The sequence below is a fragment of the Solanum dulcamara genome, chromosome 6 (genome assembly GCF_947179165.1).
Source record: "Solanum dulcamara chromosome 6, daSolDulc1.2, whole genome shotgun sequence".
NCBI lineage: Eukaryota > Viridiplantae > Streptophyta > Magnoliopsida > Solanales > Solanaceae > Solanum > Solanum dulcamara.
In genome coordinates this window covers 3,979,001-4,004,560 of record NC_077242.1, presented here as the reverse complement: position 1 = coordinate 4,004,560, position 25,560 = coordinate 3,979,001, and the positions used below count along the sequence as shown (strand labels likewise).

The following is a 25,560-nucleotide window of genomic DNA, read 5'->3' as shown; positions in this document are numbered from 1 at the left end:
TGTGTTTTCCTCTGCAGTTGTACACACATATATATAGGCAAAATAAGTGATTGATTACATACCAAGTGGGCAAGTTGCCCACTTACAAGTGGGGCCCACTTGGAAAGCATCCATTTCCTAACATGATCTTTAGTTGTTGTTTTTCCCTTTAAAATGAGTTGATTTTTTATTTGTGTCCTTTACCAACTGAACTTATGCCTTAGTAGGACACAAGTTCTTTAGCAATTGAGACATATGAGAAAACTTGAAGATATTATGACACACAAATATACATTTATGCTTCACAATTTTATGTTTTTTATTAACAAAATAACGTCATAAGTGCAAATGACCCCTTATGTGGACTTACATTAGGGATGATGTGATCCATTTGAACTTTTGGGCCAGCATGTTTGGAGTACAAAGGAGGAATTTTTACATAAATGAATTCTTTTTAGATTAATAATTATTTTTTTAGAATATTTTTTTATTATAATTTATATCATATTTATCTTAATTAATAACTTAAAAGAAAAGAGAACGAGGGGCTAAGAAAGAGAAAAATGTACTAAAACTCTTAACTAATATTATATACTATATTATTTATGTAAATGGCCTACAAAGGAAGAGGGACTTAATGACTAATAAAAGCCCATTTCTTTTATAAAAGTGTCCAGCCCATCATGAAGATTTCAGACTTTGTCTCGAATTGGAATGTCACGATATATGAATGGTGCAAGCTATTTTTTCACATACACTCACTTAAGACGCGTATGTTATAAGTGTAAGTTTTGATTAATTAATTATATCTTTTGGCCATAAACAAAAACTTGTTTTTTTTTTTAATTTCAATAATTTAACACACAATTTAATGCTTAAATATACTTTAAATTTAAAATATAATTTTCAAATTCATAAAAAACAAACCTCACATATTTATCAAAACAATAACATAACCTGCAAGCTCATTTTACAACAGTAATTATTTGTACTTAAAGATGCACATGGCTGAAGTGCATTCAATTATATGCTTGCACTTAAGACATATGTGTCAGTTGATTTATTTTCCCCCCAATGATAGAAATTTATTTTTTGAATTTCAATAGTCCATCACATATTCAACATGTAAAACTACTCCAAATGAACTTAAATTTAGAACATAAGTTTTAAATATCATAAAGATTACAAATTCTAATTATCAAAATACTATCAAATATAACAAACCTATTTTACAACAATCATAATTTACCAACGTTTCTAAGTTTTTCGAATAACATCCCTATAATTTAAAACTTACTTTTCATATTCGGAATTCTAGACCATTTTAAAGAAAATATTAATAGCTATAAATTTGAAAATACTATTGTTTGTTACACATGAATCAATAAAAAAATTCAATCATATAACTAGGAGTATTTTATGGTAAAATTTTAAAGTGGAAAATGCCCAAAAAGTCCAAGATCATAGGTAGGCCGTAACGTAAGAAGTCCAAAATACTTATCTGTCATACTTAAATCTTTCGTCTCTCTTTTTTTTATTATTTAATTTGTATTTTATATTTGACTAAAAACTTTGACAGTGTGAATATCAGATAGTTATAAATTAAAAAAAAAGTCTTGCTTAACAGTATAGTTGGACTACATTTCAGGTACCGTTGGAGCCACATGCCCTTACGGTGTCAGTCCGGCAACACCAATAGCGGAATCAGAATTTTAATATAAGAGGTTCAAAATTTGAAGAAATAGACACATAAATTTATGGAAGGGGGTTCAACATCTATTATATATACATAAAAGAATTATTTTTACTATATATAAATAATATAATTTTTTACAGAAGAGGATTCGGATGAACCCCTAGCAATAGGTGGCTCCGTCCCTGATCGACACGTCTTCATCAAAAAATTACAAAATAGATAAAAGTATTTTTTATGCATATACATATTAAATATTGACATTCTTTGATTTCTTCGTAAAATTACTTTTTTATATTTTAACACTTTTTAATAAAAATTCTCGCTTTGTCACTGAATTTTCAAACCCAACCATTTTTCCGTTTTAATTAAAAGCTTGCGAAAGGGACTTTGAAAATTTTCCTAGAAATATGATAAACGTACCTTAAAGAAGATACACATATTCCACCATTAGTCTAGACAACGTCCACCACATGCTACATTGCCTCTTTGTACATTCCAAAGATATTTGTTTGAACGTGTGCTCTAAAACAATTTGTGAACTTACACCATATGTTTTAAGTTTTATTTTCATTTTATGTGATTTCAGCTAAGACTTTTAGTAATATAGTATTGTGTGCTCGTATAGGTAAGTGATGCTTTTGTTGATTGACTTCGGACAAATCTCTCAAGCCTTTTTTATCGCTTTTTACCTGACTGATTAATTTCGAGCATTAAAATATGTATTAATTATATATAATTTAAAAAATTATTTTTACCCTATTAATGTGCGTGAGCAGAGCTAGGAGATGTAAGGAGATAATTTGAATTATCTTTTGCTGAAAAATTACGTTCAATATATATGATTGAAATTATATTTTATATAAAAAGAGCAATAGATAAATTTGGCAATTCATAAATATGGTAATAGTTTCCATAGTGAGAAATCGGGTCATTTGATGGGACGTAATTTGCCTTTATTTTGTATAGGTATTTATTATCTGTGAAGAATCTTGATATTTGAATTGTTGAAATGCTTGAAAATAGATGGCATTTGGCCATTGGAATTTTCATTATTTTTCCCCCGTAAAATGCTCAAATATGTCATAAAACTCAAATATGTCATAAAACTTTAAGAAAATGCTCATTTATATCATCCGTTAAAAATTTGACTCATTTAGATTATTTTCATTTGAGAAAAGACTCATCTATGTCATTATTTGTTAACTGAAATGGCATAGATGAGCCAATTTTTTAACGAATGGCATAGATGGACCTTTTTTCAAAGTTCCATGACATATTTGAACTTTTTCTATTTAAAAAAATAATTTAGCTAATGACGTAGCTGAATCATTATTGACCACATGTACAAAATAGTTTTAAAAAATGAAAAATATTTTTAATTTACAAATAATGACATGAATGAATCTTTTCTCAAATGTAAATGACATAAATGAGATAAACTTTTAACGGATAACGTAGATGAGCCTTTTTTCAAAATTCGATAACATATTTGAGCATTTTTCCTTCTTTTTTTTTAACAATTTAAAATATTTTAAGGACATTCAATCAAATTATAGTTATTTTTTTTATATTTAACTCTCCATGCGCTTTGCTTCGCTTTATTTTTTAGAAGAAAGAGACCAAATGAGAGTGAAATGTAAGGGCAAACGATAGAAAGGATAGTCCCTGAAACATATCATATACATTAAAATAAAAAATTAATATTTAATCTTAAACTTATCATAATATTATATTCTTATAAAAGTTTTTGATCAAGAAAATATAAGAATAATTTATTTTAACGGACTACTAAAATTATAGTGACAAATAAATTGGAATACATGAAGTATTAAATTGGCGTAGATTTCGAAGAGAAAAGAGGAACACAAAATAAATGGAGTATTAAATTGGCGAAGATTTCGAAGAGAAAAGGGAACACTTTATTACCTTCAGTTTACTAAATAAAAAAACATTAATTAAGTTTTTTATGTTATCTTTATAATTAATTCTTTTTAAAAATAATCACATTTAATTATAAAAGGAAAAAAGATCACAAAGGACCTTTTCCCTTTGTAAAATTCCCAAAATATTTTAAAAAGATGAATTAATAAAATTATTTTTTATTTATAATTTCTCAAAATATATATAAAAAGAATAATGATCAACCAATATAACCAGAGGGAGTATTATTAATAGCGTTTTCTTGAGAAATAAACTTCATTATCATTGAAATTAAATTAGTGAGACTCCACTATAATACGACACCAAATAAATAAAACTATGCTGGAGACCACGTGACGAAAGCGATGACCTATAGACCTTAGACCGCCCAGAAAAGTCTCGAATATTACAGAGTTCAACATATTAATGAAAATAATAACTTGCAAATATCGACTGTGTGAACAATCCAATGGACAACGTCACTACTTAGATCACAAAATATTTAAAAATGAAGGCATCTTCACCACTATATATATATATATACTACGTGTATGCATGTATTTAAAACAAACAAATCAATAATTTTGGGAAATTTTTCTTCACTTGATTACTTTTTCATACAACAAAAATGGCTAATGATGAGGTGATTCTGTTGGATTTTTGGCCTAGCATGTTTGGCATGAGACTAAGGATTGCACTTGCTGAAAAAGAGGTTAAATATGAGTACAAAGAAGAGGATTTGAGGAACAAAAGTCCTCTGCTTTTGCAAATGAATCCTATCCACAAGAAAATCCCAGTTTTGATTCATAATGGGAAACCAATCTGTGAGTCTATTATTGGAGTTGAGTACATTGATGAAGTGTGGAAGGATAAATCCCCTTTGCTCCCTTCAGATCCTTATGAAAGAGCACAAGCTAGGTTCTGGGCTGACTACATTGACAAGAAGGTAAATTCATAGTCCTTCCCCTTTTCTTTTTTAGGATTCATTAGCCAATCCAAACTAATTTGGGATTGAAGCATTTTGTGTTGTTAGATTTTCATGTTACAGTGGGTTAAAGTCCCACTTTGGTCAGGAATGGACTAATTGTATATTTATGGACATTGACCGTCTTTCTTGTTAACTAGCTTTTGAGGTTGTCATATCTTTACATGATATTAGAGTGAGGTTCATTCTTGTTTGTGTTTCTAATCTACGCTCCAGTTAGGCTTGGGTATGAAGGGGTGTTAGAGTGAGTTAGAGTCACACATTGGTTGGAGAATGAACTTATGGTCAACTTATTAGCTATTTTTGAGGTTGAGTTAGGTTCAAATGTCATAGTTATATGGATCCCTATTTGCACTTCCACTCCAACCTATAGTTGTGCCTTGACGTGAAGAGGGTGTTAGAGTTCCCATATTGATTGAGAATGGATTGATGGTCTATTTATATGGACTTGGACGCTTATCTCCTCATATGAGCTAGCTCTTGGTTGATGGTGTCGTTGTATAGTCTTAGTTAATCTTCACTTTACCAAGCTAGACCCCGCACTCTAAATGCTGATAGACGTTCAAATTAGATGAAGAGATGAAATATTGTCTCGTTATATAGTCTTGATTAATACTCACCTCATAAGCTAAGTTTTCCGTGCTTCAGGTTCTCGGTCCTAGGCATGGGGATGTGAAAGTTTCACGTTAGTTGAAGAAATAGAATATTGTTATATAGACTTGGTCAATCCTATTCCTCACTTCATTAGCTATATCTCCGTGCTCCAGATGTTCTGTCCTAGGCGTGTGGGGTATATATATTTGTTGTGTCAACAAGTGATAACCGTTTTATTTTTCTGTGTTTGTTGAAATTTCAGCTGTATGATACTGCAAGGAAAATATATACAATGACGGGAGACGAGCAGGAGGCAGGTAAGAAAGATTTCATAGAAGTCCTTAAAGTATTGGAGGGAGCACTTGGAGACAAGCCTTATTTTGGAGGGGATAACTTTGGTTTTGGGGATATTGCTCTGATTGGTTTCTACTGCTGGTTTCATGCTTATGAGACTTATGGTAACTTCAGCATAGAGGCTGAGTGCCCAAAGCTTGTGGCTTGGGCCAAGAGGTGCATGCAGAGGGACAGTGTGGCTAAGTCTTTGCCTGACCAACATAAGGTCCTTGAGTTTGTAAAAATTCTTAGGCAGAAGCTTGGACTTGAATAAACATATGCATATGCAATTATGTATCATAATGTATTGCAAAAAGGCACTTCATTGTGCCTTCTTGAGTTGTTGTTTCAAGATTTGGAATGTTTGTTTGGTCATAGTGTAAGCTCTAGCTTTACTTGAAATAAAGGACTCTTAGCTTGTGTCTTGTTAAGGGTTGGCTTTTGTAGTTCTTGTATGTAATTCTGGGGCTTTTCCTATTTGTAATGAGAAGTATTCACTTTTTTCATGAGCATCATCTAACACAATAATAACAATGCCTTAGATTCAAACAACTTGGATTCGATTATATGCTTTCACTTTATGCCATCTGGAACATAATAAACGATGACAATTCCATTAATTTACTTTTACTCGATTCGTTTTTAGCTGCGTTTTTAATTGTTTTGAAAAGCAGGGCTCATCCCATCCTTTATCTTGTTTTTAAACCAGGCTTACTTTTATAATGAGTGCTACATTTATCTAGCAGTTTGAGAGGAACTTCATATCTAAATACCATGGAATAATAATGTAAGTTCTAATTTTACTTTCATCGATGAAGGTATATATGTGTAAAGTTGTGTCAATTTGTAAATTACTAGCCAAAAAAAGTTCTTTGACAGACAAATGTCATGTGTAGTGAAAACAAAATTAGGAGATGCAGGGTGTGTTTGACATATTTCCTACTGTTTGATAAGTAAGAAGAAAAATATTATTTACTATTTAAAATTTGAATATTCTTTGAGAAATTTCTGGCTAAACCACTAAATTTGGACATGTGAGGAGCACAAATGCCTGAAAGAGGAGGTATGAGAGATGGACTAAAATAAAGAATAATGAAAAGTAGCGGTAGATCGAAAAAGTCTTGAATAGAGGTGATTAACCATAATATCACACCTGCAACTTACCAACGAGAGAATCCTAGCTGGGAATGTATGGAGTTAGGGATTATGATACAATATCAGTAGGTAATCGAGCTTGTCCATTTCCCTTTTCAATTTTGTTAGTATTACTCTCATACTTTCAATTTTAGTATTATCTGTTATTTCTTTTCTTCTGATATCATAGTATTCTATTGATTGAACTATACTAGAGACCAATCCACGTGACGAGAATGTAATGACCTATAGAAAAATCAGGAATAATAAAAAACTTAACGTATTAATGAACAGAACATGTAAAAAAATCAACGTGTGAACGATACTACTTGTGCACAATATTCCAAAAACTGAAAGGCATCTACAGCACTATATATGTGTGGATGTTGTATGTATGTAAAACAAACAAATCAGTACTCAGCCAATTTTGGGAAATTCTTCTTTTTTCATTCATACAACAAAAATGGCTAATGATGAGGTGATTCTGTTGGATTTCTGGGCCAGCATGTTTGGTATGAGGCTGAGGATTGCACTTGCTGAAAAAGAGGTAAAATATGAGCACAAAGAAGAAGAGGGGCTGATCAGTAACAAAAGTCCTCTGCTTTTAGAGATGAATCCTATCCACAAGAAAGTTCCAGTTTTGATTCACAATGGGAAACCAATCTGTGAGTCTCTTATTGGAGTTGAGTATATTGAGGAAGTTTGGAAGGATAAAGCCCCGTTGCTCCCTACTGATCCTTATGACAGAGCACAAGCTAGGTTCTGGGCTGACTATATTGACAAAAAGGTAAATTAATACCCCCCATTTTTTAAGGATTATTTAGCCGATCCGAACTAAGTTGGGATTGAATCATTGTTGTGTTGTGTTGTATTATTCACACTCCAAATGTTCAGTCCTAACTAGGTGTGTAGGGTAGTTGAGTTTCACATTAGCGATAGAAATGAAATGTTGTCTAATTATGTAGTTTCATCTTTGCTTCACAAGCGAGTTTCTAACGCTCCAGATGCTTAGTCTTAGGCTTATGTGGTGTCAAGAGTGTTCAATTAGTTGAAGAAATGGAAAGTTATCTCATCATATAGTCTTGCTTTATCCTCACTTCATAAGCTATGTTCCCCGGTCCAGATGCTCAGTCCTGGGCACAAGGATGTTAGAGTTTCATCTTAGTTGAAGAACAGGATAGGTTTCGCTAGTGTCTAAGGTTCATTTTCTTAACATGAAATGACACTGACTTTTATCTTAGTTTTGTGGTATAACCCTTTTCCTTGTCGGTGTTGTTGAAATTTTCAGTTGTATGATTCTGCAAGGAAGATATGGGGAACAAAGGGAGAAGAGCAGGAGGCAGGTAAGAAAAAATTCATAGAAGTCCTTAAAGTGTTGGAGGGAGCACTTGGAGACGAGCCTTATTTTGGAGGGGATAATTTTGGTTTTGTGGATATTGCTCTGATTGGGTTCTACAGCTGGTTTTATGCTTATGAGACTTATGGTAACTTCAGCACAGAGGCTGAGTGCCCAAAGTTTGTGGCTTGGGCCAAGAGATGCATGCTGAGGGACAGTGTGGCCAAGTCTTTGCCTGACCAACATAAGGTCCTTGAGTTTGTAAAAATGCTAAGACAAAAGTTTGGAATTGAATAAACATATGCATATACAATTATGCATCATAATGTATTGAATAAAGCACTTCATTGTGCCTTCTTGTGTTGTTGTTTCAAGATTTGAATTTGGTCATAGTTTAAGTTCTACTTTTACTTCTAAGATTCTGTGTCTTTGGTTGAACTCATTACTTTTGGCTCGATGGTTGACCTGAGTGATTTTTGTGTTTTGTTGGATTGGTCATTGGTTATGCAATTATGCATCATAATGTATTGAAAAAGGCACTTCATTGTGCCTTCTTGAGTTGTTGTTTCAAGATTTGAAATGTTTGCTTGGCCATAGTGTAAGTCAATTCTAGAAGCAAGAAGAAAAAGGGGAGCGGGTTGCTTTTATAAATGGCTGGCTAAACTCTACAGAAACTTTTGATTGAAATCTAAATAGCAACCCCAAAATGGCTATCCATGCACTTCTCCCGGAACAAAAGTCCTCTGCTTTTAGAGATGAATCCTATCCACAAGAAAGTTCCAGTCTTGATTCACAATGAGAAACCAATCTGTGAGTCTATTATTGGAGTTGAGCACATTGAGGAAGTGTGGACGGATAAATTAATCCCCTTTGCTCCCCTCTGATCCTTATGAGAGAACACAAGCTAGATATTCTGGGCTGACTACATTAACAAGAGGGTGTATTCATAACCTTTCCTCCTTTTTTGGTAGAAAAATGTTTTCTATGATTATTTTTTTTAGGAAAAAGGCTCAAATATGCCATCGAACTTTGAGAAAAGGCTCATCTATGCCATCTGTTAAAATTTTGGCTCATTTATGTCATTTTTATTTGAGAAAAGACTCATCCACGCCATTATTTAATATTTTCTGTTTTGCAAAACTATTTTGTACACGTGATCAATTATGATTCGGCCACGTCATTAACTAAATTATTTTTTAAAATGAAAAAGGTTCAAATATGCCATGTACACATGATCAATACATTTTTATGTACTCTAGAAAAAATACTATGCAAGTGAGTATGGAATGGGGAGTGTGAGTTCGGGGTGGTGGGGTAGTCAAAGGCAAGGGAGGAGCTGGGTAGGGCTGACGTGGTTCGTCTGAACTCCATTCGATATAAAATTATATTGTTTATAGTAGATGTTGAACCTACTCAGCTACTTGCGTATACTTGCCTTTTCATATTTTGGATCCCTTAGTGAAAATCTTGGCTCCACCACGAGTCAAGGGGTGGGGGTTGAGGTTGTTGGGTGGATAGGGAAGATACAATTAACTTGAAATGTCACTTATGAAACCTTTTTTCCTACTACCATTAGGGGATCACTTTCCTCATTTAATTTTTTGAGAAACGTTTTTCCTAAAGAAAATATTTTCCAAGATATTTTAACCAACCAAACATGAGAAGTTAGAAAATATTTTCTCAAAAATGTTTTGCACCCTACCAAACACTAAAGCGTTGTTGTTTTGTGTTGTATTATTGGAGTGAAATGTTCTTATAGTCTTGGTCAATTATCATGACTAACGATTCATTTTGTAAACATGTTGTCATGCATGGTTGTCCTCATTTTGATTTTTTGTATTTACAATGTTGCTTGTACTCTAGTTCTGAATCAACTTCAAAAACTAGCTCATGAGCTTATAATTTCAAAAAAAACCCCTATAAATAGATCAATTTTCCATCCCAAACTAACGTTGAACAAGACTTCCCTAGGGTCCGAGGTCCATTTTCTTAACATGAATTTACGAAGATATTTATCTTAGTTTTGTGCCAGTAAGTAATAACCTTTTCCTCTTTTGGTCTGTTGAAATTTTCAGTTGTTTGATCATGGGAAGAAGATATGGACAACAAAGGGAGAAGAGCAAGAGGCAGGTAAGAAAGATTTCATAGAATGCCTTAAGGTGTTGGAGGGAGCACTAGGTGAGAAGCCTTACTTTGGAGGGGATAACTTTGGTTTTGTGGATATTGCTCTGATTGGATTCTACTGCTGGTTTTATGCCTATGAGACCTATGGTAACTTCAGCATAAAGACTGAGTGCCCAAAGCTTGTGTCTTGGGCCAAGAGGTGCTTGCAGAGGGACAGTGTGGCCAAGTTTTTGCCTGACCAACGTAAGGTCTGTGAGTTTGTATCAGTGGGAAGACAGAAGTTTGGAATCGGATAAACATATGCATATGCAATTGTGCATCATAATGTTTTTTTTTAAAAAAAAAGGCACTTCATTGTGCTTTCTTGAGTTGTAGTTTTGTATTTGAAAAGTAAGTTTGTTCGTAGTGTAATAAGTCAGTTCTACTTTTACAGTTATAATAAAGGACTCTATCTAGCATTGTTTTGTTGAATGCTTGCTTTTTTTTAATTCTTGTGTGGAGCATGGTAAATTTATTCAGAGACGGATCTAGAACTTGAAGATTTCAAGAGCCACATTAGGAATCATAAATAGGTTTGTTCATTTTGGACTTCGGTTCAAATGTATCTTAGCATTGCTTTGCTTTTTGTGAAAATATCAAAATAATCCATTATATTTTAAACATGGAATACATAAACGACCCCCTAAAATAATTCAGATATTCACATGAACACGTAAACTCAACGTCTCAACCTATAAATATTTGATCACCTTATCTATATTAAAAGTGTGTCATTTGGAATTTGATGGTATCGAAGAGATTTCAAAAAAAGAAAATTAGCTTATTAAAAATTTATAAAGTTGAATTTGAAGATGAAATTGTGTTTGATTATACTTTTTTTAAAAAAGAGAAAAAAAATTACTTTATTTGAAATTTATGAAGATGAAGTTCAAAGATAAGATTTGAAACACTTTTTAATCTTTGGTATCCAATTTCGAATTTCAAAATTTCATGACCAAATATTAATATTTGACAAATAAGTGTCTATTTAAATGTATTACTACTAGATTTTATCTATTACTTCATCTGTTCATTTTACTTGGCTAATATATTAAAAATAGATATTTCATTTTATTTATTTGTGTTTGAAGAAATCAAGTAAGTTTTATTGTATTAAATAACTATATAAAATATTAATAAAATTTAGAGTCTCAAAGCATAGTGTTGTAAAATAAATTAACTTTGCAAATTAATTAAAAAAGAGATGTGAGAGAAAGAGAGAAAGAGAGGACAATTTTCGTTTTTATGTATCTGTGTATGGGAATGATACAGAGGAAGGCTATATTTATAGCCAGAAAAAGGATTAAAACCAAATGAGCAACTTGCCCACTTTTAAGTGGGCCCCACTTAGGAAAACAACATCCATGAAAACAACATTCATTTCCTAACACTCCCTTTTGTATGTTCTCGTGTAAAAAAGCTTTACAAGAAACAATATACATAGTTATCTTGGACACCCATAGATATTGTGTCTCGTTAAGACCTTACTAGAAAAAATTCAGAGGGAAAAAGCCTAGTGAAGGAAAAGAGTACACACATCTGGTAATACGCCTTGAATTCTGCCTCATTAAAAATCTTATCAGAAAAACCCAGTGGGATAAAACCTTGGCTAAGGGAAAAAAAGTACAGCGCGTATTTTACTCTCCTTGATGAAAACATCACTTAATATCTCGAAGACGACACATTTCGATTTTGTATCTCATTTTTTCAAAGGTTGAAGTCGACAATGCCTTGGTAACATATATGTTAAATTGTCACTTGAGCGAACTTGTTGGACACTATTTCTCCCTTATTTTGAAGATCATGAATAAAAAAGAATTTTGGTGAAATATATTTTGTTCTGTTTCCTTTGGTATATCCTCCCTTCAATTGAGCTATACATGCAGCATTGTCTTCATACAATATGGTTGGTACGTCTCTTTTCAAAGAAAGACCGCATGTTTCTTGAATGTGTTGATTTATTGATCTTAACCAAATGCATTCTCGACTTGCTTCATGGATGAATATTATCTCTGCATGATTTGAGGAAGTAGCAATCATAATTTGCTTTGTTGAACGCCATGATATAGCTATACCTCCACATGTAAATAAATAGACTGTCTGTGATCGACTTTTATAGAGATCAGACAAATATCACGCATCTGTATAACCAATCAATTGTGACGTAGATTCATTTGAGTAAAATAATTTCATGTCTGTGGTCCCTCGGAGGTATCTGAATATATACTTAATTCCATTCCAGTGTCTTCGCGTTGGGGAAGAACTAAATCTTGCTAACAAGTTTACTGAGAAAGCTATATCTGGTCTAGAATTGTTGGCAAGATACATTAATGCACCAATTGCACTAAGGTATGGTATTTCAGCACCAACAAGTTCTTCATCATTTTCATGAGGTCGAAATAGATCTCTATTAATATCAAGAGATCTTACAACCATTGAGGTACTCAATAGATGTGCTTTATCCATATAAAACCTCTTTAAAATATTTTCAGTATATGTTGACTGATGTACAAATATCTCATTTGTAAAATGTTCAATTTGTAGATCAAGACAAAATTTTATCTTTTCGAGGTCTTTCATTTTGAACTCCTTTTTTTAGCTATTTTACTGCATTTGAAAATTTTTTCGGAGTTTCAATAATATTCAAATCATCAACATATACTACTATTATGACAAATTCAAATCCAGAACTTTTCATAAAGACACAAGGGTAAATTGGATCATTTTTATATCCTTCTTTTAGCAAATATTTACTAAGACGATTATACCATATGCGTCCTGATTGTTTCAACCCGTATAAAAATTTCTAAAGCTTTATTAAGCAAGTTTCTCGAGAATCCTTGTATGCTTCAGACACTTTGAACCCTTCAGAAATTTTCATAAAAATGTCATGGTCCAATGAGCCATATAAATAGGTAGTGACCACGTCCATTAGGTACATTTCAAGCTTTTCATTTACTGTCAAATTCATTAGATACCTAAAGATAATTGCAACCACCACAAGGGAATATATTTCTATATAGTCAATGTAAGACCTTTACGAAAAACCTTGGGCTACAAGTCGTGATTTATATCTTAAGACTTCACCCTTTTCAGTTCGTTTACGCACAAAAACTCATTTGTGCCCTACTAGCTTGACACCTTCAGGTGTTAGGATTATTGATCTAAAAACTTTACATTTTTTAAGTGAAGTTAACTCTGCTTGAATTGCATCCTTCCATTTTGGCCAATCATTTTTCTTTTTGCATTCATCGACAGATTTTAGTTCAAGATCCTTATCTTGTTGCATTATTTCAATGGAAACATTATAAGTAAAAATATTATCGACCACAATATCATTTCGATTCCACTATTTTCCTGTCGAGACATAACTTATTGAGATTTCTTCATTCTCATTATTTTCAGGTACTTGGACCTTCTTGTTGGTATCACCATTTTTTGTGTCTCTAGGCTTTTCTTGAGTATTTGCCTCCAAATTATAATCATCTTGATCATTTATTTTTTTTCTTTTTTGAGGATTTTTATTTTTGGAACCAATTAGTCTTCCACGTTTTAAGCGTGGCCTAGACTCATTTACCTGAACAAGTTGTCCTACCAGAATATTAACTTGAACTTGAGCATTAGCACTTGGGATGTGCGATTTAGTAATCCGTGGAAGGTTAGTAAATGTATCCGACAGTTGATTTGCAATATTCTGCAAATAAATCATCTTTTGAACTTCTTGCTCATATTGATTTATTCAAGGATCTAAATGAGATAGTAATAATGAATTCCAATTTATCTCATTTTTCAGTTGCTTATGTCCTCCCCCTAATGTTGGGTATACTGATTCATCAAAATGACAATCAGCGAATCTTACCGTAAATAAATCTCCAGTCATAGGTTCCAAATATTTTATAATAGAAGAAGATTCATACCCAATGCATATTCCTAACCTTCTTTGGGAACCCATTTTTGTGCGGTGCGGTAGAACAATTGGGACATATACCGCACTCTCAAATATTCTAAGATGGAATATATTTGACTCCCTTCCAAAAACTAATTGTAAAGGGGAAAATTCATGAAAATTTGTTGGACTTATGCGCACAAGTGCTGCTGCATGCAAAATAGCATGCCCCCATACCAAAATAGAAAGTTTTGGTCTAGCTATCAATTGGAGACGTTTAATCAATGATTTTGCTAGACCATTTTGAGTATGAACACGAGCGACCGTATGCTCAAATTTTATTCCAACCGACATACAATAATCATTAAAAGATTGAGATGTAAATTCACCAGCATTATCAAGACGAATTGTCTTTATTGCATAATCTGGAAATTTTGCTCTTAACCTTATAATTTGAGCTAACAATCTCGCAAAAGTTATATTGCGAGTTGATAATAAGCACACATATGATCATCTTGTAGATGCATTTATCAAGACTATATAATATTTAAATGGTACACATGAAAGGTGAATTGACCTACACATATCACCCTGTATACATTCCAGAAACGAAGTGGATTCAATCCCAATCTTAGTTGTTGATGATTTAATAATCAGCTTTTCTTGGGAACAAGCAACACAAGAGAATTCCTTAGATTGAAGAATTTTTTGATTCTTCAAAGTGTTTTCATGTGAATTTTTAATAATTCTGCGCATCATATTATAACTGGGATGGTCCAACCGGTAATACCAAATGATGAAATCACTAGAATCAGTAAACCTTTTTGTTTACTATGACGTGTGATTCAACAGTATCAATATTTGTATGGTACAATTCAGAAGAAAGTGCATGTAATTTTTTGTGCACAATTTTCTTCTCCATATTTATTGTAGTAATATAAAAGTATTCAACCCTTTCTTCATTCGCAGTCTCAATATGATAACCATTTTGGTGAATAACTTTAAAACTTAACAAGTTTCTTTGAGACTTACTACAATACAATGCATTATCAATTACTAATATCGTTCCTTTAAGTAGTAATAAGGTCGCTTTTCCAAAGCCTTCAATCAATTTTGTACTATAAAATATTGTATTGACATAGGTCTTTTTCATAATTAAATGACAGAAATATTTCTTTTCTTTTAATATCATATGAGTTGTGGCACTATCCAAAAGACACATATCTCCATTATTTATCTTGGATCCAATTGAAGATTGAGGAATTTATTTATCTTCATAAAATAAAAATACATTATAAGAGATAAAATAACATAAGTCCCTTTTTTTCTTTTAAATAGATAAACGTAAAAATAACATGATAATCAAAAGTACATAAAAACAACAACATATTGAAAATCATATAATAAAATTAAATATCAATTATAATTCTTAAAAAAATCTTCAACCTCCAAATGAGTAATATCATTGAAGTCATTAAAATCGTTATCCTTCAAAGCCAGATTTGCTTCAATATTATTATTATGCGAAGATCCTTCCTCAACATTATTTTCAAATGTCAAGTGTGACTCTATTCGAGTATTAGAAGAAGAGGCACCGCCTCTATTTGCCTTTCTTTTAATTTTTTTTTGATAAAACATTACAAAATACTCAGGCGTCCGACATTCATTTTTCCAGTGGTCTTTCATGCCACAACGGTGACAGTTACTTCTAGAAGGTCCACCTTGAGAACTCATATTGTTCTCCCTTTTATGTTGACAACCACCACGACGATTATTATATCGTCTTCTGCCATTGCCACGCCCACGCACATTATTGTGACCTTGATTTTTATTTTGTCTTCTTTCAGACTGGTCATGTGCTTCTACCACATTTGCTTTTGGTAACGAAGCAGTTTCAGTGGGACGGGCTTCATGATTTTTGAAAACTCTTTTCACGGTATTGCTGCTGTAATATCACATTAGAGGCTTTCCACAATTCAAGTGGATCTTGAACTGTCAAGTATTCAACATTTAGGCTTTCATCTAGATGATCACGAAGGAAAATTATAGTTTTTGCTTTATTCTGACTTGATGGTGCATTTCCTTCGATTATAGCATCACCAAGACCCTTAGCAGTAAGGTGGATTTTAGCATCAAGTACCCATGACAAATAATTTTTGCCAGAAATATCAAGTGCCACAAATTTCAATTTTGACAAGTTTGACATGATAAAAATTAATTTTAAAAATAACAAAAACAACTAAAATTAAATTTCTTCAGTAGATATACATGATATAAAAATTAATTTTCTGAAAAAATTAAAAATTCGTACTGATAACATATTATAAAATAAACTAACTTTATAAATTAATTAAAAAAGAGATAGGGAGAGAAAGAGAGAAAGAGAGGACAATTGCCATTTTTATGTATCTGTGTTGTGGGAACGATACGAGGAAGGCTATAATTATAGGCAGAAAAAAGATTAAAACCATGTGGGCAATTAACCCACTTTTAAGTGGACCCCATTTGAAAAAACGGTCCACTTGAAAAAACATCATCGACGAAAACAACATCCATTTCCTAGGTAATAAAATGAACATTTAATTAAAAAATTCTTCAAAGATGGGGTCAAGGAATATGAAATCGATTAATCAACTAAAGAACATTTGGGGAAGGCTTCATCGGTGTACAGTGTTGACCGACCAGGCTACGAAAGCGATGACATATAGGCTATTACTTTTTCATACAACAAAAATGGCTAATGATGAGGTGATTCTGTTGGATTTTTGGCCTAGCATGTTTGGCATGAGACTAAGGATTGCACTTGCAGAAAAAGAGGTTAAATATGAGTACAAAGAAGAGGATTTGAGGAACAAAAGTCCTCTGCTTTTGCAAATGAATCCTATCCACAAGAAAATCCCAGTTTTGATTCATAATGGGAAACCAATCTGTGAGTCTATTATTGGAGTTGAGTACATTGATGAAGTGTGGAAGGATAAATCCCCTTTGCTCCCTTCTGATCCTTATGAAAGAGCACAAGCTAGGTTCTGGGCTGACTACATTGACAAGAAGGTAAATTCATAGTCCTTCCCCTTTTCTTTTTTAGGATTCATTAGCCAATCCAAACTAATTTGGGATTGAAGCATTATTGTGTTGTTAGATTTTCATGTTACAGTGGGTTAAAGTCCCACTTTGGTCAGGGAATGGACTAATTGTATATTTATGGACATTGACCGTCTTTCTTGTTAACTAGCTTTTGAGGTTGTCATATCTTTACATGATATTAGAGTGAGGTTCATTCTTGTTTGTGTTTCTAATCTACGCTCCAGTTAGGCTTGGGTATGAAGGGGTGTTAGAGTGAGTTAGAGTCACACATTGGTTGGAGAATGAACTTATGGTCAACTTATTAGCTATTTTTGAGGTTGAGTTAGGTTCAAATGTCATAGTTATATGGATCCCTATTTGCACTTCCACTCCAAGCTATAGTTGTGCCTTAACGTGAAGAGGGTGTTAGAGTTCCCATATTGGTTGAGAATGGATTGATGGTCTATTTATATGGACTTGGACGCTTATCTCCTCATGAGCTAGCTCTTGGTTGATGGTGTCGTTGTATAGTCTTAGTTAATCTTCACTTTACCAAGCTAGACCCCGCACTCTAAATGCTGATAGACGTTCAAATTAGATGAAGAGATGAAATATTGTCTCGTTATATAGTCTTGATTAATACTCACCTCATAAGCTAAGTTTTCCGTGCTTCAGGTTCTCGGTCCTAGGCATGGGGATGTGAAAGTTTCACGTTAGTTGAAGAAATAGAATATTGTTATATAGACTTGGTCAATCCTATTCCTCACTTCATTTGCTATATCTCCGTGCTCCAGATGTTCAGTCCTAGGCGTGTGGGGTATATATATTTGTTGTGTCAACAAGTGATAACCGTTTTATTTTTCTGTGTTTGTTGAAATTTCAGCTGTATGATACTGCAAGGAAAATATATACAATGACGGGAGACGAGCAGGAGGCAGGTAAGAAAGATTTCATAGAAGCCCTTAAAGTATTGGAGGGAGCACTTGGAGACAAGCCTTATTTTGGAGGGGATAACTTTGGTTTTGGGGATATTGCTCTGATTGGTTTCTACTGCTGGTTTCATGCTTATGAGACTTATGGTAACTTCAGCATAGAGGCTGAGTGCCCAAAGCTTGAGGCTTGGGCCAAGAGGTGCATGCAGAGGGACAGTGTGGCTAAGTCTTTGCCTGACCAACATAAGGTCCTTGAGTTTGTAAAAATTCTTAGGCAGAAGCTTGGACTTGAATAAACATATGCATATGCAATTATGTATCATAATGTATTGCGAAAAGGCACTTCATTGTGCCTTCTTGAGTTGTTGTTTCAAGATTTGGAATGTTTGTTTGGTCATAGTGTAAGCTCTAGCTTTACTTGAAATAAAGGACTCTTAGCTTGTGTCTTGTTAAGGGTTGGCTTTTGTAGTTCTTGTATGTAATTCTGGGGCTTTTCCTCTTTGTAATGAGAAGTATTCACTTTTTTCATGAGCATCATCTAACACAATAATAACAATGCCTTAGATTCAAACAAGTTGGATTCGATTATATGCTTTCACTGGGCTGACTACATTGACCCGAAGGTAAATTTCATATTTGTGACACACATGTGCTACGTTATCACTTGTGTGAACTTGAGTGAATTTGTGAGTTATTTCTCTAAAACATTTGTACTTCTCTTTTATATATTGTGATCTCCTCTTGTAGTGGATTTGGTCTATTGACCGAACCACCTTTAATTAAGTTACTGTGTTTCTTTTGGTTCTCGTCTTTGTTAGGTCTTTCGAGGTTTACTTTGACATGATGCCCATTTATTTCGGTCCTGACAATATTAGATTTTCACATTAGTTGTAGAAATGAAATAGTCTTGGTTAATCCTCACTTCGTAAGCTAAGGGTTTCCCCTACTCCAAATGCTCAATCCTAGGCATGGGGTTGTTAGAGTTTCACTTTAGTTGAAGAATTGGAATTTGGTCTTGTTATCTAGTCTTGGTTAATTCTCATTTCGTATGTTAGGCTTCGCTAGTGTCTAAGGTCCATTTTCTTAACATGAACTGACTAGGACTTTTATTTAAGTTTTGTGGCAACAAGTGATAACCCTTTTCTTTTTCTGTGTTTGTTGACATTTTCAGTTGTATGTTTCTTCAAGGAAACTATGGGGAACAAAGGGAGAAGACCAGGAGGCAGCTAAGAAAGATTTCATAGAATGCCTTAAAGTACTGGAGGGAGCACTAGGAGACAAACCTTATTTTGGAGGGGATAACTTTGGTTTTGTTGATATTGCTCTGATTGGGTTCTACTGTTGGTTTTATGCTTATGAGACTTGTGGTAACTTCAGCACAGAGGCTGAGTGCCCAAAGTTTTTCGCCTGGGCCAAGAGGTGCATACAGAGAGACACTGTGGCCAAGTCTTTGCCTGACCAACACAAGGTCCTTGAGTTTGTGAAAGCGGTTAGGCAGAGGCTTGGAATTGAATAAACATATTCTTATGCAATTATGCATCATAATGCATTGCAAAAAGTCACTTCATTGTGCCTCCTTGTGCTGTTGTTTCAAGATTTGAAATGTTTGTTTAGTCATAATGTACGTTCTACTTGTACTAGTAATAAAGGACTAGCTTGTGTCATGTTGGTGTTGGATTTTGTACTCCTTGTATGTAATTCTGGGGCTTCTCCTCTTTGTAATGAGAAGTAATCACTTTTTCATGGGCAACATCTACTATCACAATAATTACGCTTCAGTTCTAAACAAATTGAGATCGGCTATATGATTCTACTCTATACTATCAGGAACACATAATAAACTGATGACAGTTTCATTATTTTACTTTTTCTCAATTCTTGTTTGCTCTGTTTTTAATTGTTTTGAAGAGCAGGGGCTCATTTCACAGTAATAAAGGACTCCAGCATTGTTTTGTTGAGAGTGTTTGTTTTTGTAATCCTTGTGCGTAATCTGGTGCTTCTATAATTTTATTCCTTTTAATGAAAAGTAATCACATTTTTCATGAGGATCATATACTGCAACATAATTACTGTCTCAATTTCAAACAAGTTGTGGGTCGGCTATATGATTCTGCACATGATGAGCTTCATCTCATGTTCCTTTCTATGCATATCCATAGACCACAGTACCTGTCAAGCTAGCTTTTAGGATGATCTTCTTTGGTTGTTCTGCCTTTAAGAGATTCCCAATCTTGATCTCTTCTATCCCATTTCTGTCACCTAAGTAAATAGTACTACCATTGTTCTTGAGTAAAACTACATTCAAAATCGAGATGGTCCTTAGTTTCTGGTCCAGAGTTGCGAAGTACACATGTTGAATTCACATTGAGTCCCCATCTCAGTAAGTAAGGCGGGCTTGTTTGGTTGGTGGGATAAGAATTGCGATTCCGGGATTATTTTATGTAATGATCGTGGAGTATTATTTAGTCTTAGGATTATTTTATTCCACCATTTGCACTAAAATGGTGGGATAAGTTATCACATATAAAAAACGGGATAAAATAATCTCATTCAATATCCTTGACTCTCCCATCCCACCAATCAAAAGACCAGTGGCGTAGCTACATTGACCTAAAGATGGTCACCCAAACATCATTCGTCGAAAAATTATTTTGTACATAAAAAAAATAATACTGTGTATATAGGTCAAACACCACTTCTCTTAGCGAAATTACTAACTTCGTCACTACAAACACCTCTAACATGTGTATCTCAGCTTTACATGTGCGTTTGATCAAAGAATGAAATTCTATTTTTTAATTGTCTCGAAGAGTAGCGGCTAATCTCACCCTTTATCTTGTTTCAAATCTACGAGCACTTTGTTATAACTAAGTAGGTGTTTGGTCATAAAATTTAAATATTTTTTATTTATTTAAATTTATAAAATTGAAATTGAAAAATAAAGTGGTATTTGATAAGAAAGTCATGTTTGATTATATTTTTTTTATAAAAAAGTGAATGGAAAAACTTTATTATAAATTTACAAAGATGGAGTTGGAAAATAATATTTGGAGCACTTTTTCAAAGTTGAAATTCAATTTCAAGTTGAATTTTAAAATCTTTATAATCAAAATTCAGTAAAATTATTTCAAGAAAAAAATAAAAGAATTCTCATAGCAAAGCGTGAAACACGAGTCCTAATTTTTTTTTCTAGTCAAAACTAGAGTTTGCCATCTCCAACTCAACACCAAATTCTATTTGGGTGTAAAATTTGGTATTTTGAAGCTTTAACCCAATATCAGAATTATTTTAGAGTGTGAATAGTGTCACATCAAATTTGGGGTGACACCATTCATTACACCAAATCACTTTTTGTATTTTAATATTATTTTATTATACAAAATTTTTATTTTAATATTATATAAATTGTATGTTTTAATTAAATCTCTTGTATACTTAATTATTTTTATGCAATATTTTTATAATATTAATTTTAGATCTAAAAATTAGCTTTTTATAAATTATTTTTTCTATATATGACTTTTTTAAAAATAAAAATTTATGTTAATTCTACTATAAATTATATTAAACGATTATAAAATAAAAAAATATGAATTATATATGGTAAATTAATAATATAATATTGAAGAGAGAAAATAATATAAATAAAATATATTTTTTTAGCGTAAACTTTTATATAGTGGATTGAAGTTGATCTATATTAAAATAGTGCTGACACCACTTTAGTGTAAAATTAGGCGTTATGAATTCGAGAGTCATGAAAGCAGTGTTAAAAGATTTCGAAGAAAGAAAGAAAGAAATAAATTTGAAAATAAAAAGAAAGTCGAATTTGATAATTAAGTCATAGTTGATTATATTTTTACAAAAGAAAAGAATGGTAAAATTTTATTTGAAATTTACAAAGATGGAGTTGGAAAATAAAATTTAGAGCATTTTTTCAAATTTGAAATTCAATTTCAAAATTTTATAATCAAAATTCAAACAGTAAAATTATTTCAAAAAATCCTCATAGTCAAATTTGTTTCTAGTCAAAATTAGAGTTCGAGCCGAAAGCAATTTTCGAAGAAAAAAATAAAAAAAGGAAAAGACAAAAACGTTGGGGGTCCTCTATTGGTTGAATTATATAATAATCCATGTGAGTCGCATAATGTGACGAAAGCGATGACATTTAGGTTAGAAACGAATCTTTAATACTAGAAATGATTCATTTTAAAAAAAATAAAAAATATTTTTAATTGAGCTTAAACATTATTTATTTTGAAACGGAGAGTATTATCCGCATTAGAAAACTTTGGGAACATATCTCAATGGACCACCACAGCAGTATATATAGAGGACCGTGTATGGACAAATTGTACCATACAATTAACAAATCATTATTAGAAATTCTGCATAATTCTTCTTTCTTTCTTCTTCTTCTTTTCAAACAACAAAAATGGCTAATGATGAGGTGATTCTGTTGGATTCCTGGCCTAGCATGTTTGGCATGAGGCTGAGGATTGCACTTGCTGAAAAAGAGGTTAAATATGAGTACAAAGAAGAGGATTTGAGGAACAAAAGTCCTCTGCTTTTGCAGATGAATCCTATCCACAAAAAAGTTCCAGTCTTGATTCACAGTGGAAAACCCATCTGTGAGTCTATTATTGGAGTTGAATACATTGAAGAAGTTTGGAAGGATAAATCCCCTTTGCTCCCTTCTGATGCTTATGAAAGAGCACAAGCTAGGTTCTGGGCTGACTACATTGACAAGAAGGTAAATTCATACTCCCTCTGGCTCAATTTATGTGATTTAATTTGATTTTGATACAGAATTTAAGAAAGATGGTCCAATTTTTGAAATTTACGGTATAAAAAAAGTCATAGATAGATATTTGTGTGGCCTTGAAACCTTTCTCACTAAAGGTAAAATGACATTTTTCAAGATAAATTGTTATTCAATATAGAAATGTGTCGTTTCTTTTTTGAACTAATTAGGTTTCGTTAGCCGATTCCGACTAATTTAGGTGTTCTTAACATGAACGTCCTAAGATTCTTATCTTAATTTTGTGGCAACAAGTGATAACCTTTTTCTATTTTTGTATGTTGAAATTTTCAGTTGTATGATTCTGCAAGGAAGATATGGACAACAAAGGGAGAAGAACAGGAGGCAGCTAAGAAAGATTTCATAGAAGTCCTTAAAGTGTTGGAGGGAGCACTTGGAGACAAGCCTTTCTTTGGAGGGGATAATTTTGGTTTTGTGGATATTGCTCTGATTGGGTTCTACAGCTGGTTTTATGCTTATGAGACTTATGGTAACTTCAGCACAGAGGCTGAGTGCCCAAAGTTTGTGGCTTGGGCCAAGAGATGCATGCTGAGGGACAGTGTGGCTAAGTCTTTGCCTGACCAACATAAGGTCCTTGAGTTTGTAAAAATGCTAAGACAAAAGTTTGGAATTGAATAAACATATACATATCATAATGTATTGAAAAAAAGGCACTTCATTGTGCCTTCTTGTGTTGTTGTTTCAAGCTTTGAAATGTTTGTTTGGTCATAGTGTAAGTCAGTTCTACTTTTTCTGGTAATAAAAGACTCTTAGATCTATCTTGTTGAGTGTTGGCTTTTGTAATCTAAGTGATGATTCTGGGGCTTTTCCTCTTTGTAGTGAGAAGTTATCACTTTTCCCATTGGCATCATCTATAGTACAAAAATGTGATTCTACTTTATGTGATTCCATGTTCATGCGGATTTTAGAGAAAGGTCAGCATCAATGGTTGATTTCATCGCTCAAACATCCAAGACTCCCCTGAGAAAGGTCAGCATCAATGGTTGATTTCATCGCTCAAACATCCAAGACTCCCCTAAGAAAGGTCAGCATCAATGGTTGATTTCATCGCTCAAACATCCAAGACTCCCCTTCTGACTCGAACTTTGTATATGTGCAACATAAGTATAAATACCATAATATCACCTACATTACTTTACTTACTACATAAAGCACACCAAGTCATCAATACAAACATAACTTTTCAGGTTTCCTCCCTCAATTCAAAAGAACAAAAAAGGAGCATAGGGCAAGAAAATCTATTCGTACACATAGTATGAACTAGAAACAACAGGTTCAGTCGAACCTACAGAACCCACTCTAGATCCGGCTTTTAGGCAATGCCCATCCTCTGTCTCAACATGACAACAAAATCATAGATTTTGTCAGGATCAGCAAGAAACTTGGAGACACTCTCCTTCTGCATACACCTCTTGGCCCATGCCACAAAGTTAGGACACTCTGCTTCTATGCTAAATTTGCCAAATTTTTCATAAGCAGGGAACCAGCTATAGTAAGGAATAAGTGCAATATCCACAAAACCAAAACTTTCTCCATCAAAGTATGGCTTATCTCCCAATTCCCCTTCCAACACCTTCAAGCACTCTATGAATTCTTTATTGGCGGTTTCTTGATCCTCCACTTTTGTTGTCCAAATTTTCTTTCCACCATCATAAATCTGTATTCTCCAACACACACACAAAAAAAGATTACATCTTTTTCAATCAAATTTAGCTCATAAAAAATGCAAACGAGTTGGAATCAGCTATATGAATCCACATGAACCATAATTCTCTATTTAAATCTATCTCAACCAAATGTTATGTTAGCATAAAAGTAACATCTATGGCTAAAACACTCTTACAAATTATAGGATCTAAAATAGCTATATACTAAGATGACAAACATATTATATGATAAGTTACATACCTTTTTGTCAACATAATCAGCCCAAAACCTAGCTTGAGCTCTCTTGTAAGGATCAGTAGGCATCAAAGGTGATTTGTCCTTCCAAACTTCATCTATGTACTCAACAATTATGAGCGACTCACATATTGGTTTTCCATTATGGATCAACACTGGGATTTTCTTATGAATTGGATTCATTTGTAAAAGTAGAGGGCTTTTGTTCATCAAGTTCTCCTCTTTGTATTCATATTGGATCCCCTTTTCAGCCAGGGCAATCTTCACCCTCACAGCAAACATGCTCACATATGTACCCAAAAGCACAACTTCATCACCCATTTTTTTTTTTTGCTGAAATTTTAGGATTGTTGTTAATTGGATTTGCAAGAAATAGACTTATATGCTCTGTGAGTGTTGAAGATAAGCCCTGTACGGATGATAATACCTACTTTTATATATAGAAGGGACCTACCACCAAAAAAGGTAAAAATAAATAAAAAAGATTCAATATATAGTATATAATAAAAAGGTGACTAAATACTAGTAATCATCTTTATTATGGTACGGTAATAAGTAATCTCAATTTAGTAATAGATAGTAGCGAAGTCAAAATTTTTAATAAAAAAAACAAAATTTTAACAAATAAGACACATAAATTAATCAAAGAATTAGCCATCATGATAGAGTTAAAATTCACTAATTAAAAAGAGTCAAAATATGAAGAATGCATGAATCAATCTAGAGGATATCATAGTTAATATATACACTTAAATTATTATTTTTACCTCATATATAAATTATAATTTCAAAAGAAAGAGGTTTAGATGAACATT

General features: G+C 32.9%; 5 protein-coding genes and 1 pseudogene across 5 annotated transcripts; 5 read left to right on the top strand and 1 right to left on the bottom strand.

Annotated features, from left to right (window-relative positions):
* Positions 1-4,100: 4,100 nt before the first annotated feature.
* Positions 4,101-6,016, top strand: LOC129893499 (probable glutathione S-transferase). The gene is made up of 2 exons (XM_055969039.1): positions 4,101-4,541; positions 5,437-6,016. The coding sequence occupies exons 1-2, from the start codon at positions 4,224-4,226 to the stop codon at positions 5,779-5,781; spliced, it is 663 nt and encodes a 220-aa protein (XP_055825014.1). The 5' UTR covers positions 4,101-4,223; the 3' UTR covers positions 5,782-6,016.
* A 1,009-nt stretch (positions 6,017-7,025) lies between these two features.
* On the top strand, positions 7,026-8,394 carry LOC129893497 (probable glutathione S-transferase parC). Its single transcript, XM_055969038.1, has 2 exons — positions 7,026-7,428; positions 7,930-8,394. The coding sequence occupies exons 1-2, from the start codon at positions 7,105-7,107 to the stop codon at positions 8,272-8,274; spliced, it is 669 nt and encodes a 222-aa protein (XP_055825013.1). The 5' UTR covers positions 7,026-7,104; the 3' UTR covers positions 8,275-8,394.
* A 146-nt stretch (positions 8,395-8,540) lies between these two features.
* LOC129893498 (probable glutathione S-transferase) lies at positions 8,541-10,471 on the top strand (annotated as a pseudogene).
* Positions 10,472-16,608: 6,137 nt separating this feature from the next.
* On the top strand, positions 16,609-19,815 carry LOC129893496 (probable glutathione S-transferase). The gene is made up of 3 exons (XM_055969037.1): positions 16,609-17,077; positions 17,973-18,269; positions 19,193-19,815. Exons 1-3 carry the CDS (start codon positions 16,628-16,630, stop codon positions 19,535-19,537), a joined length of 1,092 nt encoding a protein of 363 aa, XP_055825012.1. The 5' UTR covers positions 16,609-16,627; the 3' UTR covers positions 19,538-19,815.
* Positions 19,816-22,371: 2,556 nt separating this feature from the next.
* On the top strand, positions 22,372-23,601 carry LOC129893494 (probable glutathione S-transferase). Its single transcript, XM_055969035.1, has 2 exons — positions 22,372-22,774; positions 23,117-23,601. The coding sequence occupies exons 1-2, from the start codon at positions 22,457-22,459 to the stop codon at positions 23,459-23,461; spliced, it is 663 nt and encodes a 220-aa protein (XP_055825010.1). The 5' UTR covers positions 22,372-22,456; the 3' UTR covers positions 23,462-23,601.
* A 349-nt stretch (positions 23,602-23,950) lies between these two features.
* LOC129893495 (probable glutathione S-transferase) lies at positions 23,951-25,164 on the bottom strand. Its single transcript, XM_055969036.1, has 2 exons — positions 24,752-25,164; positions 23,951-24,500 (listed from the first exon to the last, which is right to left on the bottom strand). The coding sequence occupies exons 1-2, from the start codon at positions 25,064-25,066 to the stop codon at positions 24,156-24,158; spliced, it is 660 nt and encodes a 219-aa protein (XP_055825011.1). The 5' UTR covers positions 25,067-25,164; the 3' UTR covers positions 23,951-24,155.
* Positions 25,165-25,560: the final 396 nt, after the last annotated feature.